The sequence below is a fragment of the Sparus aurata genome, chromosome 5, assembly GCF_900880675.1.
Source record: "Sparus aurata chromosome 5, fSpaAur1.1, whole genome shotgun sequence".
NCBI classification, from domain to species: Eukaryota; Metazoa; Chordata; class Actinopteri; order Spariformes; family Sparidae; genus Sparus; species Sparus aurata.
Window position 1 is genome coordinate 24,613,230 of NC_044191.1, and position 18,517 is coordinate 24,631,746.

At 39.9% G+C, this 18,517-nt stretch overlaps 1 protein-coding gene across 1 annotated transcript; it reads right to left on the minus strand.

Annotated features, from left to right (window-relative positions):
• Positions 1 to 709: 709 nt before the first annotated feature.
• Positions 710 to 18,114, minus strand: ndufs4 (NADH:ubiquinone oxidoreductase subunit S4). Its single transcript, XM_030416730.1, has 5 exons — positions 17,928 to 18,114; positions 15,127 to 15,205; positions 2,328 to 2,497; positions 2,042 to 2,115; positions 710 to 906 (listed from the first exon to the last, which is right to left on the minus strand). The coding sequence occupies exons 1-5, from the start codon at positions 18,008 to 18,010 to the stop codon at positions 803 to 805; spliced, it is 510 nt and encodes a 169-aa protein (XP_030272590.1). The 5' UTR covers positions 18,011 to 18,114; the 3' UTR covers positions 710 to 802.
• Positions 18,115 to 18,517: the final 403 nt, after the last annotated feature.

Here is an 18,517-nt window from a genome sequence, read left to right on the forward strand (position 1 = left end):
AACTGGTTGTGTATGTAATGTTACACGCTAGAGTGGGCATGATAGTTTATTAACCAATGATGGGTACCAATATTCTGTTTTTTTTCTTCAAATGTTGTAACTGACAAATGTCTCTAAATGTCATATATAGCACCTTTAATATTTAATATATTAAACGTTTTTTGCCGGATTTGCAGACACCCTGTCAGTTGGCAACTATTTCTAAAGTTATTTTACAAGCAAATTGCCAAATCCTTAATTTTAGCTTTTCACCTGTGATCATTTTTTCATTTTCTGAAGACTTTTGAAGACATAATTAATCATTTGAAGTATTTGTTAACTGCTGCTCAAGGCCAGGTACTTACAGATAAATAATACCAAAGAAATCAGAATCACATGTTAATGTTGCAGGTCTCTCTAAAAATAGCAGTGACGGTTAATATTTTATGAAAATGGTCATAAAACACATGTTTTAGTAAAAGAAGATGGTTCCAGTCGAGCGGCTCTCCAAACACTGAAACGATCCAGGATAACAGGGTGGAAAAATATTGCTGCTTTTGGCCTACAGATATATTTATCACTGTGTTTAAACAGGTTCTAATTGTAATAATATGTTCCCCTTTGTGTCGCTGACTCAAAGAAACAAACACTTCATTAATCGAGTGGACCACATTGGGTAGTCGGTAATGAGGTGAGTGTTAGAAGGAAAAAAGCGATAATGACCAAAATGTTTGGTTCACGAGTATATAATTATGCATTTATTGACGAAAATGATAAAGGGACACACTGAGGTCAAGCTGGCGAACAGATGGCCGTCTTCAGTTTACTTAGTAGACCTCCTGGTCCTCTTGTCCCAGGAGAAGTTTGATCCGTAGGACTTCACCCGGGGCTTTGAGCTCCTCTTCTCCGTTACGTCGTAGCTCCAGCCTGAAAGGACAAACACGAGAATAAGTGATGAGGTCCGAGAACGTCACGTATATTCACTTTGGATGAGTTCCAACCACAATGAGGTGTTTTGGAGACATCAACAGGCTGCATGTAGTCAGAACTGCACTAATCACTTTCATGGTGCAATAAACAGAGTAAGCCAGTTTCCTCTGCTTAGTTTCAACAAACGGCCAGATGGTTCAGTCCTCTGAGTGAAGGGAACTCTCTGTTAGATGGAAAAATACATCAACTACGTTTCACTTTAACTCACATGTGACTGTTTTAAAATTGTCTAGTAACCAAAAGAATTCTCTTCGTAATTGATTATTTGATTTGTTATAAGTAGAAATGTTCCGATGCAATTTTTTTCCCCTTCCCGATACCGTTTCCAATACCGTTTCCAATACCTGGGTATCAGCTGAAACTAGTATCAATTCAATACTGGGTATTGGTCTGTCTGACTCTAGTGACATCAACTTTTTTTCACCGCTCTAAAAACAGTGGTTAAGCAGAGCTAACAGCGCTAACTGAGAAATAGCAGGGTCCTGTATCTAAATTACGTGCTGTGGGATCAGTGCTTGGACTCACGTACTCGCTGGAAAAAATCATAACCATTTATCTTTCCTGAGCATAAACTGCAGCTTCTCACATGTAGAGGGTTCTTTCTCACACATTCAATGTACAGTTCACGCAAGCAGTATTTCTGTTCATTAAATAAATGAACATAAGCTTTTCATATACTATTCAGGATGCACACGTGCTCCAGTTATACTTGACATCATACTGTATTCATGCTGTTACTGGAACTATTTTAGAGATTTTGGCTACGAGTGCACATTGATCCAGATGAAATCCAATTCACTCCTGCACAGAACAAATCACTCTCTGATGCAGTCGGTGCAGCAAAACTGGCAACCGCCTCACTTCAGCATCACAAGCCTCCTATTGACGTACCATGGCTCTTAACAGTGCTAATAATACATCTAATCATAGTTAAATGTACTTAAATTGTGTTTATTTAAATGTCTAACAGTCTGTTGATTCCACTGATTATATTTCAGTGATACTCAAGGGATGGTGTGTGTGTGTGCCTAATTGGCCATAATTAGTGGCAGCGTATCAAAAAATTCTTTACCATTTTTCTCTGCAAAAGCAATGGCGTCTTCCTTAGAGGAGAAGGACATCACCATGTTGGATAAGGGATCAGCGCTGAAAGGCAGAAAAAAGGATGTCATACAGATTGTAAAAATGCTTTAAGGCTAATTAGCACTTTTGGGCTATATAAATAATTTGACTTTATAGCAAAAATAATGTGCTAAAAATAATACAAAAGTCTTGACGCACACCAAAAAAAAAAAAACCTAATCTGGTTTCTGTTTATGTGCTGTTGAAACAAGCAGGTTCAGCTCGGAGGTTCTTACGTTGAAGCCCAGCCCATCAGAGGGTTCTCCCAGCGCTCTCTGGTATCGAAGTCCATCTTCCACTTCTTGGTGTTGGCTCCTGACTGCATGGCCGATTTGGCGGGCACAAAGATGTGAACTTTACGTGTTTTGATGTGCTCCTCCGGGACCCCTGTCAAAGTGGTGATGTCCTGAGGGGCACACAGAAATACAGCTCACCGAAGTGTTTTTCACACTGGAGAATATCATGAATTAACACTAACATCTATTCAGATCAATCCCATGTTACAAACGTATGTTATAGCTGATGTGTTAAAGATCTGTAAAACTACAGTGAATTAAAAATATTTGTAAAGTGCATCAACTTTATAACCCATAATCTTACAGGTTTTAACTGAGCAGTCAAAGCTTCCCATTTCTACTTCCACGTGTATGAAAATAACTTGACATGTTTTTGGTTGCAGATCAGCCCGCGGTTTTCTGCCTTTCATTAAACTCGGTAACTTATGTCTTTTTCTTTCCTTGCAAAGATTAAGAGTTCATGAAAAGATATATGTGCGTTCGTGTTTGTCAGGAAAGGTCATCTGAAAGTGAGCTTGCAGGTGTTAATAAATATAACTTGAAGCTCTGACGTGTTCTTAACTGTCAGAGAAATGGGGTTAGGAAAATGTTCAGTGGCTATAAAAAAGTACTTTGTTGTGAAAGTAGAAAGAAGTTTTATATTCGTGTTCTAAATCTGTAGAGATTTATTTCCCCGTTTAAATATCAGCACAAGAAAAAAAGCTCAAATACATCTTCAGCATCAGAGAAACAATAAAACATGAACAATTCAAAGAGTGAGCGCTTTTTATAGGTACAATCAAATTAACTTCAAGTTTGGATTGTGTTGTTATTGTTTTTGGGATCTGTTGTTCACAATTGTGGGCATTTTCGTCTTTTTTGCTGTGCTGATTTTGTCTTTGATTTCTTATTTTGTATTGTTTTGAGTTTTCAGACATCGGTGTTAATTTATGTGCAATAACTGAACAACAGCAATGGAAAAACAAAACGAGGACTCAAAGACCAAAAAAGAAAAATGGAATAAAGCCATCTTCATGTTGTTATTCATACTCGTTTGCATTGAGGTGGATGAAATTAATGTCTTATACTTGAGGTGATTTATTCCAGACCATCAGAAAGTAGGCCAGCGCGACAAGAGGAGGAGGAGGGGCCTTTGGGTGCACTAAATGCATATTCCTGAGCAACTGGAGCCCCTACAAGCTCCGATCAAGGATCTGGTCCAATTCTTCAGGGAATTAGCAAACAAGCAATGGGAAGTCGGCGACAAAACACAGACGAACCTCCCAGCACGCAGGCACCAGCCACCCAAGACTGAGGGCTTTCCAGAGCGCTCTCCTTTCAATACAAGAATTTTACACATTTCAATGGCCAATACAACTTCAAAGAATCAAATTTTCATCATTGTCTGTCATCTGCCAGTTGATTTGTAGAAAGGGGGTCGTTTTGCATGAACCCCACACAAAAGCCCGCCTTTCCTTTTGGCAAAGGAGATTCCAGCAGTATTTAAACCCAGTAAATTACAGGTCCAACTGCTAGGCCACTGCTTGTTTCAGTGAAACATCTTTTTGCCATGCTTAGAGGCAGTCTGAATTTAATCATAAACAAGATCTGCACATTGAAAAGATGGTTAAAATGAAAGGGAAAGGACGAACAAAGGGGGGGGGGTGGGGGGGACTTCACAAGTGCTTGGTAATTATTTCCGGCTGCCCTATCTACTTAACCTTAACAATTCCTTCTTGTCACAGAGAGGAAGAAAACATGTTCTCTTCACCCAAAGGGGGTAATGGTGGACGGTTCATGACACAATAACACACAAGACAGTGTGAGAGAGCAGCAAAATGAGATGCCAGGGTTTTTTGTTTTCGTCTTGGAGCCTGCGGCAGGTAATCAAAGCTGTTTAATACGTCGATGTCTGCGGGATATAATTTATTCTCAATGGAAGATGTTCAAAAGATCTGTACTACAAAAACTGAGAGGTAAGAAAAACTTCCTGGGAGTTTTGGAGAAAACACAAGAACCATAAAAATGCTTTGTACACTGTGAACCGTAACACATTCAGAGCTGTGAATCAAGGGGGAAAAAAAAAACATGTACAAATCTATGTCGAGGTAAAATCAAATTTGCGGTCTGAAACATTTAGTAGTTGGTCTGGTCTGTTCAGGGGGATAGATGCATGACAATCCCTCTTCGAGACGCATTAGAAATTATACCCTTGGGATTAGCAGGCCAGACTATGGTTACGCGTATGTACGTTACATAAATCATAACTGACACATGAGGCCCATGTATGGTAAACTGGTGCAATAATTTGTCCAGATGTAGCAGACCTTAAATCACATCTTCGGCGTGGATGAGCACAAAAGGTCCTTCATGAATGAGGGAGGATGTGTCAAAACAAAAGCTCTGCCAAATCACTGAAAACACTCTGCTCATTATTTGGCATTGTTTGCAAAAATACGAGTCTAGACTTCTATGATACTTGCATGCATTACACTGAAAGCTAGTAGGGTTATCGGCATAACAGGCTCACCCACAATACCCGGATTCACAAAGGGAATGATTGTGGCTGGAATGTGGTGTGTTCCCAGGAAGACTAGAGAGGGCCATCACAAAAGGAAAACCCACACGGTGGGCACTTTTTCTTCTGCCACGTACAGGAAGCAAAATGAGAACTATCAAGTTTGACACTATTCACAGGGCCTTCACGGGGCCCTACAATACCTGGCTGGGCAGGCAGAATGCCGGGCTTAAGAAAGGGGGGAAAAAGGCTGGCAAAGTCTCCGTCACGTGAAAGCGTGTCGATATTTCTGACACCTCCAGGCTACGTGCCAAATAAAGAGCATAGGGGCTTGTCGCTGTGGGGCCACTGGGCCCACCAGAATGCTGAAAGCTGGTACCCCTAATGCTCCAGCAGAGACCTGGGGTAGAGGATTTCTGTGTAAACAAGATTCAATGATCTCGGTATACTTAAGTGAAGGAAATAATGAGATTTTAAAAAAGCAAGAAAAGTAAAAAGGAGAGTATTTTTTTTCTTTGGGGTATGGGAGGGCTGAGGCATGATATCAAAGTCTAAACATTTGTTCCAAACTGTTCTCAGATTAATCGTATTCACCGTAATGTGGGGGTAGGGATGGCAGTGTTTTCTGATTGGTCTGGTACTCGTGGCCTATTTCTTAGCTACCCTTTTTGAAAATCTGTAGCTAAAAACAAGATCGTTTTTTTTGGTTATTGTGCTTTGACACATCAACTTGAAGATAGAGGAAACCGTACCACACATGGACCAACGAGCTCAAAAATGACATGTAAAAACAGCTGTTGTTTTTCTATTCGTCAGCCGACTGGTTTGCCTAATCATTGTGGGTCTTTACACCGCCGTGGAAATGCAGACAACATTTTAGTCCCTTGAAAAGTAGCTCACAAGACTGAAAGTTGGGTGGAACCGTGGCTTAAGATGGAGTTAGTTGTCTGTCTGTTTCATATGAAACTAGAGCCAGGAACCGGTTATCTTAGCTTAGCATTAAAGACTGCAAACAGTTGGTGTGACTTTCCCTAAATATATCTTCATATAGGATGTCATACAGATTGTATAACTCTAAAGTTCACCAATTAACGTCTCATTTGTTAAATCCAAACCAAAGTGGAACCAGCACAGTACTATTCCTTTGAGAGCTGTTACTTGTGCAGGTCGACTTTTAACAACTTGTCAAGGTGCGACGCTCTCATCCATGAGGTTACGTCGTCATTCTAAACCCCACCTACAAATCTCTCCTCAGCTGCCATTTTCAAACAAGGGAAACAGCTTCGAAAGAGCAACAATACCAAGAAGAACTGAATAAGTCAAAGAAACTGGAGATGTGGTTGACAGAAATCAGGAGAACACATCTTCCTGTATAGCTTCACTGGACTCTTAAACTGTCCTACAGTCCCTATGTCATTCAGCGCATCTTGTCAGTTTTAGATGATTTGCAGGTACACGTCAACATTTCCTGCCGCCCAAAAGTGGTTTTCCAGTAAGAAAATGTCTCTTCATGCATCAGGCAATGCTTTTGGATGTATCTGTGAAAAAAATGTAAAGTAAGTATACACAAATGAGATGAGTGTTTTTAACCAGGGACAGTTTTGATGAAAATATCAATTGCACGGGCAGATTTGAAAGGCGGTTCACACCGTGGTACTTGGAGCATCCTGGGGTTTGGCAAAATGTAGACGAGGACTTGAAATATGAGATACGTATAAGGATTTTATCCTCTGAATACATTACTGCTCACTCACTTAGTGAACTGAGCAGCCCAGTCTTTTTCACTCATTCACTTGATACTCCCTCTGTGCTCATTTAGAGAAAGAGGATTATTTTAACGCTAAAATAAACCATAAAGAGGAAGTTAACATCTGTTCTTGCAATGACTCTGAGCAGCTAAAACAATAGATGTGAAAATGATCGACTGTTCAATAAACCAGAAATGTGGACTGCGTTAGACTTACAAAAGCAGTTTTAATGAATAACCATCCATAACCAGACTTGCGCTGAAATAAGTTATTGATTTATTTGAAGTGAAGATTTGATTGTGAACTTGTTTAATAACTGGTTGGTTTAATTTAATTGAAGCAAGTAGACCGAACATCATCTGGTTCAAGCTTCTACAATGTGAGGATTTTCTGCTTTTTTTATCGCTGGAGTACATTTGGGTTTAGGTCATCAAAAGACATAACAAAGGACTAAAGGATTATTTTCCTGATAGGAAAAACATATTGAACAAATTAATGAACGATGAAAGAAATCATTAGTTGCAGACGCGTCTTTTATTCGTAGGAAAATAGCCCAGATACAAGGTAAAACTGTCTAAACACACTGGTGGTGGCAGTCCTTATTTTAAGACTTGTTAGGGTTTACTAATGTAAACTGAGGCACAGTGTATTTTCCTGTTAGTGTAGTAACCAAACAAACAAACAAATAAAGAATGTCTTTGCATGACCAGGTCACACTGAACATTTCCAGCGTCACTGCCACATTGTTGGGGGTAATGGTGGACACAGTGACAGCCATGACACAAGTACGGTCCAGCCCATTATAGCACGAACATCCATATGCCAAAACTGCAGCTCGGCAGCCAGAAGGGGTCACAAGGTCGGCCAAGCTGAATCATGTTGAGTCAGCATGTGGTGAAAGCCCAAACACATCACCCTTAACCCCCCACTGTCCGGCTCACACCCAGACCAAGAGCGTCACTCATCAGCCTCTGCCGGTTCCCACCTTCAGACGTCTTTGAAGTGGAGAAAGCGTGCCAATTACTGATTGGACATAGGGGGCGTCTCTAATAGAAACAAATATTATGTTGCCTGTCCATGTGCGGGAGTGGTTCAACCCCGGGGAACAAGAAGCAGCAGGCGAGAGGGTCATCGTCACTCTCACATTACACATACCTGCGAGGATCGGAGAGAGGGGATAGAGGAGGGGGCATTTATGAAGATGTCAGATGTAGACAAGCTTATTTGTTTGTTGGCTGGACGGCATGTAAAAGACAGCCGCTGAAAGGTTTCCGTTTGTTAATTAATAACCCAAAACAATTAAAGTTATTAAGGAAAACTTATGTGCTCCTTTCTCTCTGTTTTGTGTATTTTTTTTTCATGATTATTTGAATTTTTTACTGTGAGTCGGACAAGACAAGCAATATGAAGACGTCTCTTTAAACTCTGGGAACCGGTGGCATTGGTCACAACGGTCTTTCAACATTTTATTCAATTTGATAATTGAAAAAATTTCCCCCTGGAAATAAGTATCTGATTATATATGTTAACAATGAATGAATGAAAATAATTGGAAAGTAGAAACATTTTGAATGATTATACATTAGTATCAGCCTTAAAACAGTATGACAACACTCATTTTTTTGTTGTGCACATTAATGATTATGTTCATAACTCACTAACCAATTATTTTCTTAATATGTGGATTAATCATTCGGTCAATTTCAGCAATTACTGAAATTTTCCCCATCACAAGTTCCCAGAGCTGATGATGACATCTGAGAATGTCTTGTTTTGCCAAAGACTAAAATGATTTTCATTATAATGTTTTTAAAATTAAAAGTATTCCCAACCCTAAAAAGACAAACTATTAACTCATTATCAAAGATGCCAACAAATCCTGCTACGGCTAATGGAGTAAAAACACTTATCGCTACAGCTCTAATACACATCACGTGTTTCATAAAATTCAAAATGCAAAACAAACGAGAATGGCCTAGTCCCCTCTACTTAAATCGGGCAGTAACCTGAGGTAACTGGATTACAAATGATAAAAGTTTTCTTTTTGTAGTTTTTCGGAGTACCAAGAACATTTTGAAAGTCACAGACTTACTTAGGAAACACCAGAACTAGTTTGTGAAATACAAGAAAGAGCTGATTGCTTACAACTAATGAACAAACAGGATGTGTAGATCAACAGAAGTAGCAAGCCTCTTTTTATCCGCTCTGCAAACATAACACTTAGCAGCTAGACACTTCCTAAAACTACCCAGCGCTAACAGGGCTGAGGAGTCCTCTTAAGAGGCTTAGTCTCTATGGAAGAGAGTGTTAATGAATGAAATACTATTTAGTGGATGATACATGATAAAGCCTCTTGTCTGGCACTCTTCAAAGACCAGCATCCTCTGACCCGCTACTCAAAACTTGAGCCGCGAGATTTTTATTTATTTTTTTTTTTTTGCATAAGTGCGCCATATGAGAGGGCAACCAGACAAAACAGACACTTAAGTTGTCTATGTGCGAGGGAGGGAGGGTGGGAGAGTAGGATGAGAGGTAGGGGAAGGGGGGTGGGGTGGTCAATGTGGTCTGCTCCACTGTAGGTCACTGTGTGTCTGAGGCTAGACAGGCTTAGAGAATATACACCCCTGTACTGCAGACTTAAACTGCCTGTGCTAAATATATCCTCATAGTTGGGATTGCTGGATTTTTATTGGGAATCTGTGTCTTCGTGCTGAAATCTTTCCAGTTTCAGCATGTGAAAGCAAATACCTGTTTGAGGTCACGGTGGTTGAGAGTCCTCTGGCTAACAACACTCTCAGCCACACATTACATTTAGCGGAAATTGAGTTCTCGAGTGTCACAAAGCAAACTGGCGTGTCTAATTGTATAGAGCTGAGGATGATCCGGTGTTGACCAGCTTCCTTTGAGTGACCTCTGTATCAGGATGTTTTCTGATATATCTGGAAGATCAATCTTGACTGACTTAGTCGGGATCCTTCAATCTGATTTCAATTTGGGTCTTTCAAAAACAAGCAACAACCTGCCTTTACACTCAACTACTCAACCCCAATCAAACCAAACATCTTTTGTCCAGATGTGACGTTACTTGCCAAGCGAGCTCTGTGCTCGAATAATTTGCAAGAAAAGGTTTTGAATTAGCAAATTCAACATGCAAAGCATCAAATGGTCCTACCAATTTCATATTCTCTTCCTCTCCCAGTCTTCCTCCCTCCTCCCCCCTCAATTCCCCACACTCTAATAACTGTCCTCCTCGGTCTCATAAAACCCTAGTGCCTTTAGAGAACTCTATAACAAGGCTTCACAAGCGCTTTAAGATTATGGTGTTGTCTTTATGTGTAGAGAGGGAGCACACTTGGCCCCTGCTGTAGGAGGGGCAGACGCTCACACACTTAGCCATACGCGGGAGATATTGTATTATTGCATATTGAGGCAGCTGCTGTGGTTTTAACCGCAGTTGTTTCTGCAGAGGGTTAGAGAGTAAAGCAAACCCGACTCTAATTGAGGGAGGTCGCAGACATTCCGTGTAAAGCTGTGTATCACTGGCCGGCCAGCCGGACCCTGGGAGCTGCCCAGCATGCTTAATCAAACAGTAATTACAAACAAAAGCAGGTCGGCATGGGCACTCCGGGGAACACAGAAGCTCCATCACGCAGGTCTATTGGTTTGGCATTATTTCTGAAATTCAGACAATGCCTTCAAAGCCTTGGACGTAAAAAGCTAAAACTTTGGCCAGGTTTTTTTTATTTAAATTAAGAGGGAAATATGAGGTCAGTCGGGCTGCAGCAAACTGTTTTCATTATTTAATAAACACATTAGCGTCTTCATAAAAGGACACCCGTCGAAATTTCCTAAAGCCCTTTGTGGCATTATCATAGTGTGTGAACCGTTTAGAAGCAAGAACTGGCAAAGTTTGGCATTTTTGCTCAGAAAACAAAACCAAACATGACCCATAACACATCCATCAGAAACAGAGTGAGATTATCATTCATCAAGAGTTGTTTTTTGTCAACTTGGAAAAATCAAATCCAATATTCATTCTTCTTTAGCTCTACTTTTTGTCTGCACTGACTACTAAGGGTAATGTTTGACTCTTCAGGCCCTAGATTACTGCATTATCTTCACCAGCTATTTGCTAACTTTAACTGTCCTCCATTTACTACTGGACACTTATACCACGGGATCAAGTTGTGGAAGGGACCGATAGAATCACTCAATTACATCCTGTTTTTTCTTGTTGCACCTATGTTGAGGTTCTGAGCGAGCTGAGCAGTCACTTGCAGCCAGACAGAATCAGGCTTAATGGTAAAATCAGCAGTCTTGAATGAGCTAGTGTGTAGCTTGCAGACCGAAAGGGGTGCTGTAAAGAAACACAGAAACTGTGGTGAAAAAGTTGAAGCAGAATCAGCTTTTGGAGATACCAGATATAATTTTGCGGTGGTCAGTCGCATGTAATGTAATGTTTCATGAGCTTTCACTCAATTTGACCTTTTTTTCATCCGTCAATACAGATTAGCATACTTAATTACGGATATTCCTTTGTCAAGGCAGAGTAGATCAGGTCAGTCGGTGTGTGTTAGTAGCTTCTTTAAATGCCACACGGGGAACTCAATGGAAATTTCTCTGTGTAACATATGTTTTACTTGTATTCACTCAGTTTGGGCTTATGCACAAGTTTGAATCCCACTCTAATGGAAGGCCTTGCATCATGTTGTTGCATCCGGAAAATTGGACATAGAATCACTCGTAGGAACAGCAACATTGCAGATTATCGTTTAATGGCGGTTGGTAAACTGCTTTTAGGTGCATTTTTGCCACGTTCTGGATTGGTGGGGGTTACAGTTTGCAACACTGCGTCACACGAACAGGCCATGGAATGACACTCCCACACCGCGGCACAACCCTCACTGCAGCAACGCCTGATTTGGTCTGAATGAAGCTTAAAGGTCAGAGTCTCTCTGACCTTATTGGTATGTTTTGCCACCTGCAGCCATTTCTCAAAAAAAGCTTGTCTGCTTGTTGTAATATCACAGAGAAGAATGAAGATGAAACATCTGACGTCATTGACCATCACTTAGTAAGCAAAATGAGCATGTTGGTTTGGCAAATGACTGCGAGAAGACAGCAGAAAAATTAACAGTGAGAGCAGGAGGAAAAGGTTAGCAGTTAGACGTCAGTCTGGCAGGAAATGTTTGGTAAATGGTAAAGTGCGTCAGTGAACAAACGCAGCTTCTCAAGACTAAGAAAAGTCTTGTTTGTTGTTTCCTAACTGCCCCAGTAACAACCATGCCTACATTTAAGAATAGGGATAGAAATCGATAAGATTTCATTGGTACAAACATCCCTTTATCTGCTTATCAGTTTGATTCTTATGAGGCATTGGAAGCATATTATTTCGATGGATTCAACAATTTGGAACCAGTTCTTAACAGTTCTGGTTCTTAATTCCCATCCCTCTTTAAGCGTTGTGTCCGCTGTGGCAATTAAAAACAGATCTAGGTTTATCTAGTCACGCGTACGTACAAGTTTCAGGGTACTATACCAGAACTGTTGAGTTGAAACGCAGCTTTAGTGGCTTTTTGCAGTCTTTTTATAATAACAACTGATCAGAACATTTTGCCTCTTTTATAACTAATCAATTATCAAAGCAGTTCCCATGATTCCTCCGTCTGCAACCCTCAGTAAAATTGTTCACAAATGCGATTAAAAACCCTATTTACTGGATGAGTTTATATATTTGACCTGCAGGAGATTGTCGCCCTTCATCGCCTAAATTTACCTGTAATGGAGACGGCCAAACAAACTGCATAGACGGAAGTTCCTGCTAGGCTTGCATTTTTTTGGACAGACGAGAACGAAGGACAGGATAATGAGTGTCACACAAATATTCAGACAGAGTTTTTTGGAGCGCATTTGCAAAATATCATTTGCACCAGCCAAAATGCAACCTCATCTAAACGAGGTTATTCAGAAATGTTCACTACAGAAAAACCGGCACACCACTTTCTCCTCAGGCTGCCCAAGAGAAAGAGAGACAGCGTGCGAACCCCACGTAACCCCTCAATGGATCGAGACCTTTGTTTGATTGGTCAAACCAGAAAGCAATTCACACTTATTGACAGCCTGATGAATGACTAGCGTGCTGACATATGCTGAATGCCCAAAAGGGAGAGTGCTCTCATTGCCCTCTTCCATGTGAGACGGAGACCACTGTACTGTAAACAGCTGAGGGCCTCTCTTTTTGGCCTGTCTGGGTGAGCATTAGAGTACTTCCCGCCGTCGCCAGCAACAGCATGCCACAAAGGAACCTCTGTGACCGCCAACACTGAAGTGGCCACTGTCTTTTTCGTGAGTCTCAGGGTGTCTCACAAACTTTTTTCCATGCAAGCTTCTTTTCTTTCACCCCCTCCCCATTTTTTAGAGGCCCTTTTTTTCCTCTCCTCTGCTGTTCCTCTCAGTGGCCCCTACTGAGAGGACAGAGACAGACACTCCGCCCAGCCAAAGGTTTGTCTGCCAGTATGGTCAGCTTTGCTCTGGAACAAAAGCGCACTGACGCTGCCCACACACAGCAAAACCCCCCCAAACGAGTCCACAACAGACTCCCACATTCTCCCTAAACTCCCTCTTTCTCCGTTATCTCCTATCTCCTTCATCTTTTAATGACAAAGCGTTCACTTCAAAAGACCCTCCTTTGTTTTGTACAGTTGGTACATTTCTAACCTTCATCACTTCAAATGATTATTGCTGTTTAAGCTGTGCTTCAGAACTTCATGAAAAGAAGCAACAAAGAACCTGTCCGATGAAACTTAAAGCTAAATACAGCTGTACCACATACTTCATATTAAAGGTCATTCTAAACAATGACTTCATAGTAACCCATTGACCTGTGAACTAAATTTAGCTACGTATTTTAACTGAAACTTGCTCTTCAACTGCTTTTAGAAATATGGTGTGTGCTCACGTGTACGATTGCACAAAGAAAATCATGAAACAAAGCCACGGAAGTAGTCTACAACCACTAGGTAAACTGAGAAAAATACAGGATTAAAGCTTGCTCGTTTTGTTCAAACAATAGCCAAAAATCTAAAATATATTGAGTTTGCAATCATGTAAAATGGAAAAAATTGCAACTCATCACAATGGAAGAACAGGAAAAACTGGAAGTTTGGCATTTTTGCATAAAGATTGACTGAGAGAATGTTTGTAATCAAAGAAGTAGATTCATAAGTAAATAATTTTCTGTTATCTACAAACTGATTTATCGACTAATCATCATCAAGAATGACAAAGACTTCAGACAGACAAGTATTGCAGAAGCAGCAGAAGTGCAGAAAGTCCAAATAGCCTCTCTTAGTATTTAATATTGGTTTCGACTATCAGACGTTTGACTGTTTGTCAGTGTTTTGGGTAAACATTTTAATTATAGTATCAAAGTTACTTGACTGTAAACATGGTACCTAATTTCCTGTGTAACCTGGTTTCTTGTGTGTATGTTCACATACTGATTCAAATTCCACAAGTAATGAAAAAGTTTTATAAGAAGATAAAAATCGCAATATGGCTCAGTGTAATACCCAAATCACAGAAAGCAGCTATGATTTGACCAATGTCAAATGAGTGATAAAACAGCGTTATAATGAAGTACTGTAGAGCTGCACAGATGCCCTGGCCTAAGAAAACATGTCTGTTTGGTAGAGACCCAACAAATGTCCCATCACCGTTATTATAGCAGATTTCTCCGTAAAAATTAAATTTAACGCAAAAATTATCATTACCACTATTCAAAGTGACTGAATAATGATAAACTGAGAGCTAGATAGGGCTGGTTTAAAATAACTGGTTTTCAAATTTAAATCAATCTTAATTTGAATGAAGCAATATCTATTCATAATATCCCAAAACACATATGATATATGCCTTCTCCTGTGGATGCATGACAGGTACCGATTTGACAACAGGGATTTACAACTGAAATACTCCTAACCAAATTAAATCAACTCAAATCAGAATTTGAATCAGTAAATTGCATCTGGGAATCAGTGGCCATAACCAGCTCTGGAGCTGGAAAAGTGTAGATGGCCTAAACTGTTTCATTGTTGTTGATGCTTTAAAATAAAAATAATACAATGTAACTATTAGTTTTGGCCAGTGGAGACAACAAATTATGATTAATTATAATCTAAATTAAAGATGATCTGAGTGGCATCAAACCATGTCGTAGTAAAACAAGTTTTCACCTAAACTCAATGGATTAAACTAAACAGTAGTAACTTTTTTAATTAGTTTTCATCAAAAGTTGAAAAGAGAGGATTAATGGGGGCTGTGATCACACACAGAAGTACCAACACATTTGCCATTACCATCATATTGCTACAAAAGCCCACTGTCTACTACAAACTCATGTTGGCAGTGGATGCAGAGTTTTTTAACAATTTTTCCAGGCATGTAATTGGAAGACAAACAAAGAGTGTCACGTTGACCAGGGAGGGATTCTTACCAATTTCTCATCAACTGTAATAAGTTGCGTGTCTTGTCCTGGTTTCTCTGCCAGCCTCAACGTTGATGTGCTTGTAGACCTGAAAACCATTAGAAAGACATTACACGCAAAGCACAACCTGCCAAAGGCAGACAAGCAACAAAGAGGTAAATTACACAACCACGGTACACTCTGCAAACGCTGACTATCTTGGAGGAAGCGGTGGGGCGAGGATACAGTGAAAAGGAAGAGACAAGGAGGGAATCCCCCCCGCCACCTATTAGTTCTGTCTGGTGCATCTCTGGCAGACTCTCGCTCTCATCCTAATGACAGGACGTGCTTAATGTTGGCTGTGGTCAACCGTCAGGCGAGGACTGTGCAGCTCTTTGTGAATGTGCAGCCGTGTCCTGTCACAAAACGGCAATGTGCCATCATGGTTGAGCCAGCAAAGGGCTATTCCAGATAATCACATTCTAGACTGTACCCAGATAATCTGATTTTTATATTTATGTTAATGATTTGGTTTTTACACTCATATTTCAGTTAAATGATTGATTAGAGAAACACAACACTATTGTGATTATAGTGTAGTGAAAATGAACAGATTCTACTCCTGATAACTGATTTAGTATTAGTCTTTTAACTTTAAGTAAAAATAGCAAATATTCAAACGTGTTTGCTTTAGCTGCAGATATGAGAAAGACTGTCTACTTTTAAATTAAATGCTTTGAGCTTTTATCTGCCCATCAGATGAAGTGCATCATTTTACAAGTTAACGTATAATATTTGACAAGGAAAACATTTATGAATTGACTGATCAGTCAGTAGTGAAAATATTTTTAGGTCAATCTTCAAAGAAATGTTGTTTCAAAAGCAAACTTTCTTGGCTAAAAAACTGTCTTAGCGACCAATGGCAGCGCTTTCTTATCATCTTTATCTCCATTAATGTTTAGGCCATACAATTTATTCCATACTTGACAATTTAATTTCCACTTGGACAACAGCATGTATCTTTTGGCATAAAAATGCAATCAAACCTGTTATTTATCATGTATTATCTTATCTTGTGCATGCTGAGGCCAGTGTCTAATTATACAAGCTGAGGAGGACACATGGATTTTGTTGAGAGAATATCTCACATTCTTTCATTCTGTAAGACAAAATAAAATCTAAACCTGTCCTGCCTTAATATCCACTATTTCAGGAGCCTCTGTAATGTACATAAAGTCAGTTTTGGATAGCATCTTTTTCACAAAAATTTTTTCATAACGTTATTACATTAACATTCCATCCCAACTGTTAAAGGGACAATTCAACAATTGGGCAATAATCACTGCATGAAGAGCAGCATCTGCTGCAGGCTTATGAATAAATCCATGAGGATAAATCATGTCAGCATATCGTATATCATCATGTGATATCCAACTGATGTCTGCTAGACCACATGCTTAGTTAGAGCAGACAGATACTGACACAATAAAATACTGTGATATGTTTGAATCAGTACCTCAATACAGAACTACTGTGGCTACTGTTATTGCTATTAGTTTTTTTATTTTATATTTGTATTGAAGACTATTTGCATGGATTGAATTCAAAAATTATAAGCAATGTTTTGATGATAACCAAGTAACTAGGCACATATTGATCATTTCATAGAGATGGTAAAATGTGTCATATGAGACTTGAAACCCATCATTGAACTGTTATTCTGCTCTTACTGTCAGGAAAGCAGAACACTGCTGAATCAAAGTATTTGTCAGCCAAAGTCACATAAAATTTCTATCAAATTTTCAGTGTGGATCTTCCATCTTAAAGCCAACCCTGGAAAAAGCAATTTCCTATTTTGTGCCATATCTTTAAAAGTAGAATCACTTGCCACCAACTCATTCACTGCAGCATATTTCTGGGTGCTCCCTAATTATTAGCTACTGTTGGTTACCATTGTTTAAGACTTTATTGATCAACTAATCTGTGCAGGAAAACAGGCTTAGAAATATCATCACTGTGATCAAATGTAACTTCAAGATACCTTAACCACATCTTGCTGCAGCATTATTCGTGCAGTAGTATGCAGCTTACTAAACGAGTTTGATGATATATTATTTTTAAGTGCACATTGTATACACATTATCAATTAAATGGATAATGGAGAGGAGTATGTGAACTAAGTTTATCTCAGGATGCAGATGAGTCTGCAATAATGCAATGAGTCTGAACATAACAAACGTGGACTGTGATGTGTTATCTTGACACCAAGTGTTAGCTTACTTGCAGGCACCAGTAAGAGTTGACTGTTGGGCTAGCTGTGGTGAGTCAGTAAGTGATAATGACCTTTCCAGCAAAGTCTGTTTTGAATAAAGTTCCCGTCTCGCATAATATTAGTAATGGTATGTAGTACGTGTTCTATTAAGCACCGAGCAACCTTTAATTGCGTTAGCTCTTAAATTGATTCCTAGCTGTTATTACTTGACTTGTTAGACGTAAGAGGTAGCTAATTGGCTGGCTAGCCGAGTGCTGTAAGGACATGGCATAACATAACATTGGCAACTTGCCCGGACAGATAAAGACTAAGTGTACAAACACGTACGTAGTTGAGTGTGTTAACTCACACAATGTGTCCAGTAAAGTGCCAGAAACCTTTAACACGCTTCATTTACGTGCGTATTACTTTCACGGTGGCTAGCTTACTAGCCTGTGACACACCAGGCATACGGCCTCGTTCCTTCGTCTTACGTCGACTTGGAGTTAAATATTTCCGACAAAATGACTCACAGTAGCACGCTCGAGTACAAAACTGATAAACAATTGATGTGAATTACCTGATAGGATTCAGGGCCAATTTAGAAGCTGCATTGATAACAGACAAACGTCCCAAGCCGAGAAGTGACATTGAGGACGCCATGATTGTTGTCAACACTGACGTACGGCAACCGTGGAGGGACAAACAGTGCGAGCGGCTGACGGAGACAGCTGCAGCTGGCAGAGAGATGGAGGAGGACGGAAGCCAGCGACTAAATTTACTACAGGGATTCGTTACATACAGAGAGACATGTCCAGACATATCTAGCGTCTATTTACGCCGCTGATGGTTGTTTCATATCAGAAATAACGACGATGATGGTGATAATGGAAAGAAACTCGGCTCATCCAAGGGAACTTCGCCTTCGCCTTTGGCGTCAAGTAATTGCTTCACACTCCCAGAAGCTCTAAAACATGAATATTTCTCTTCTCTTCCCCTTTCTTACGTTTTTGCTTGATAGAATTATCAGTATAAAGTGTACCACGCAGCTATCGTAATCAAGTTCGGCTTAACTTTGGTTTACTTAAGTGAAAACGAGCTTTCTGATATTGACCAATCAATGTAAAGGAATAATCCGTCTAACGTAGCGACAGGTTTCTGTCTTTTTTT

What these genes read in the sequence shown, in the direction of transcription:
- ndufs4 (XM_030416730.1), bottom strand. Translation starts at nt 18,010, where the DNA reads ATGGCGTCCTCAATGTCACTTCTCGGCTTGGGACGTTTGTCTGTTATC. An exon ending in TTGGCCCTGAATCCTATCAG is followed by an intron (nt 15,206 to 17,927) that starts GTAATTCACATC and finishes AATGGTTTTCAG; the next exon opens with GTCTACAAGCACATCAACGT. An exon ending in TTACAGTTGATGAGAAATTG is followed by an intron (nt 2,498 to 15,126) that starts GTAAGAATCCCT and finishes TGTGCCCCTCAG; the next exon opens with GACATCACCACTTTGACAGG.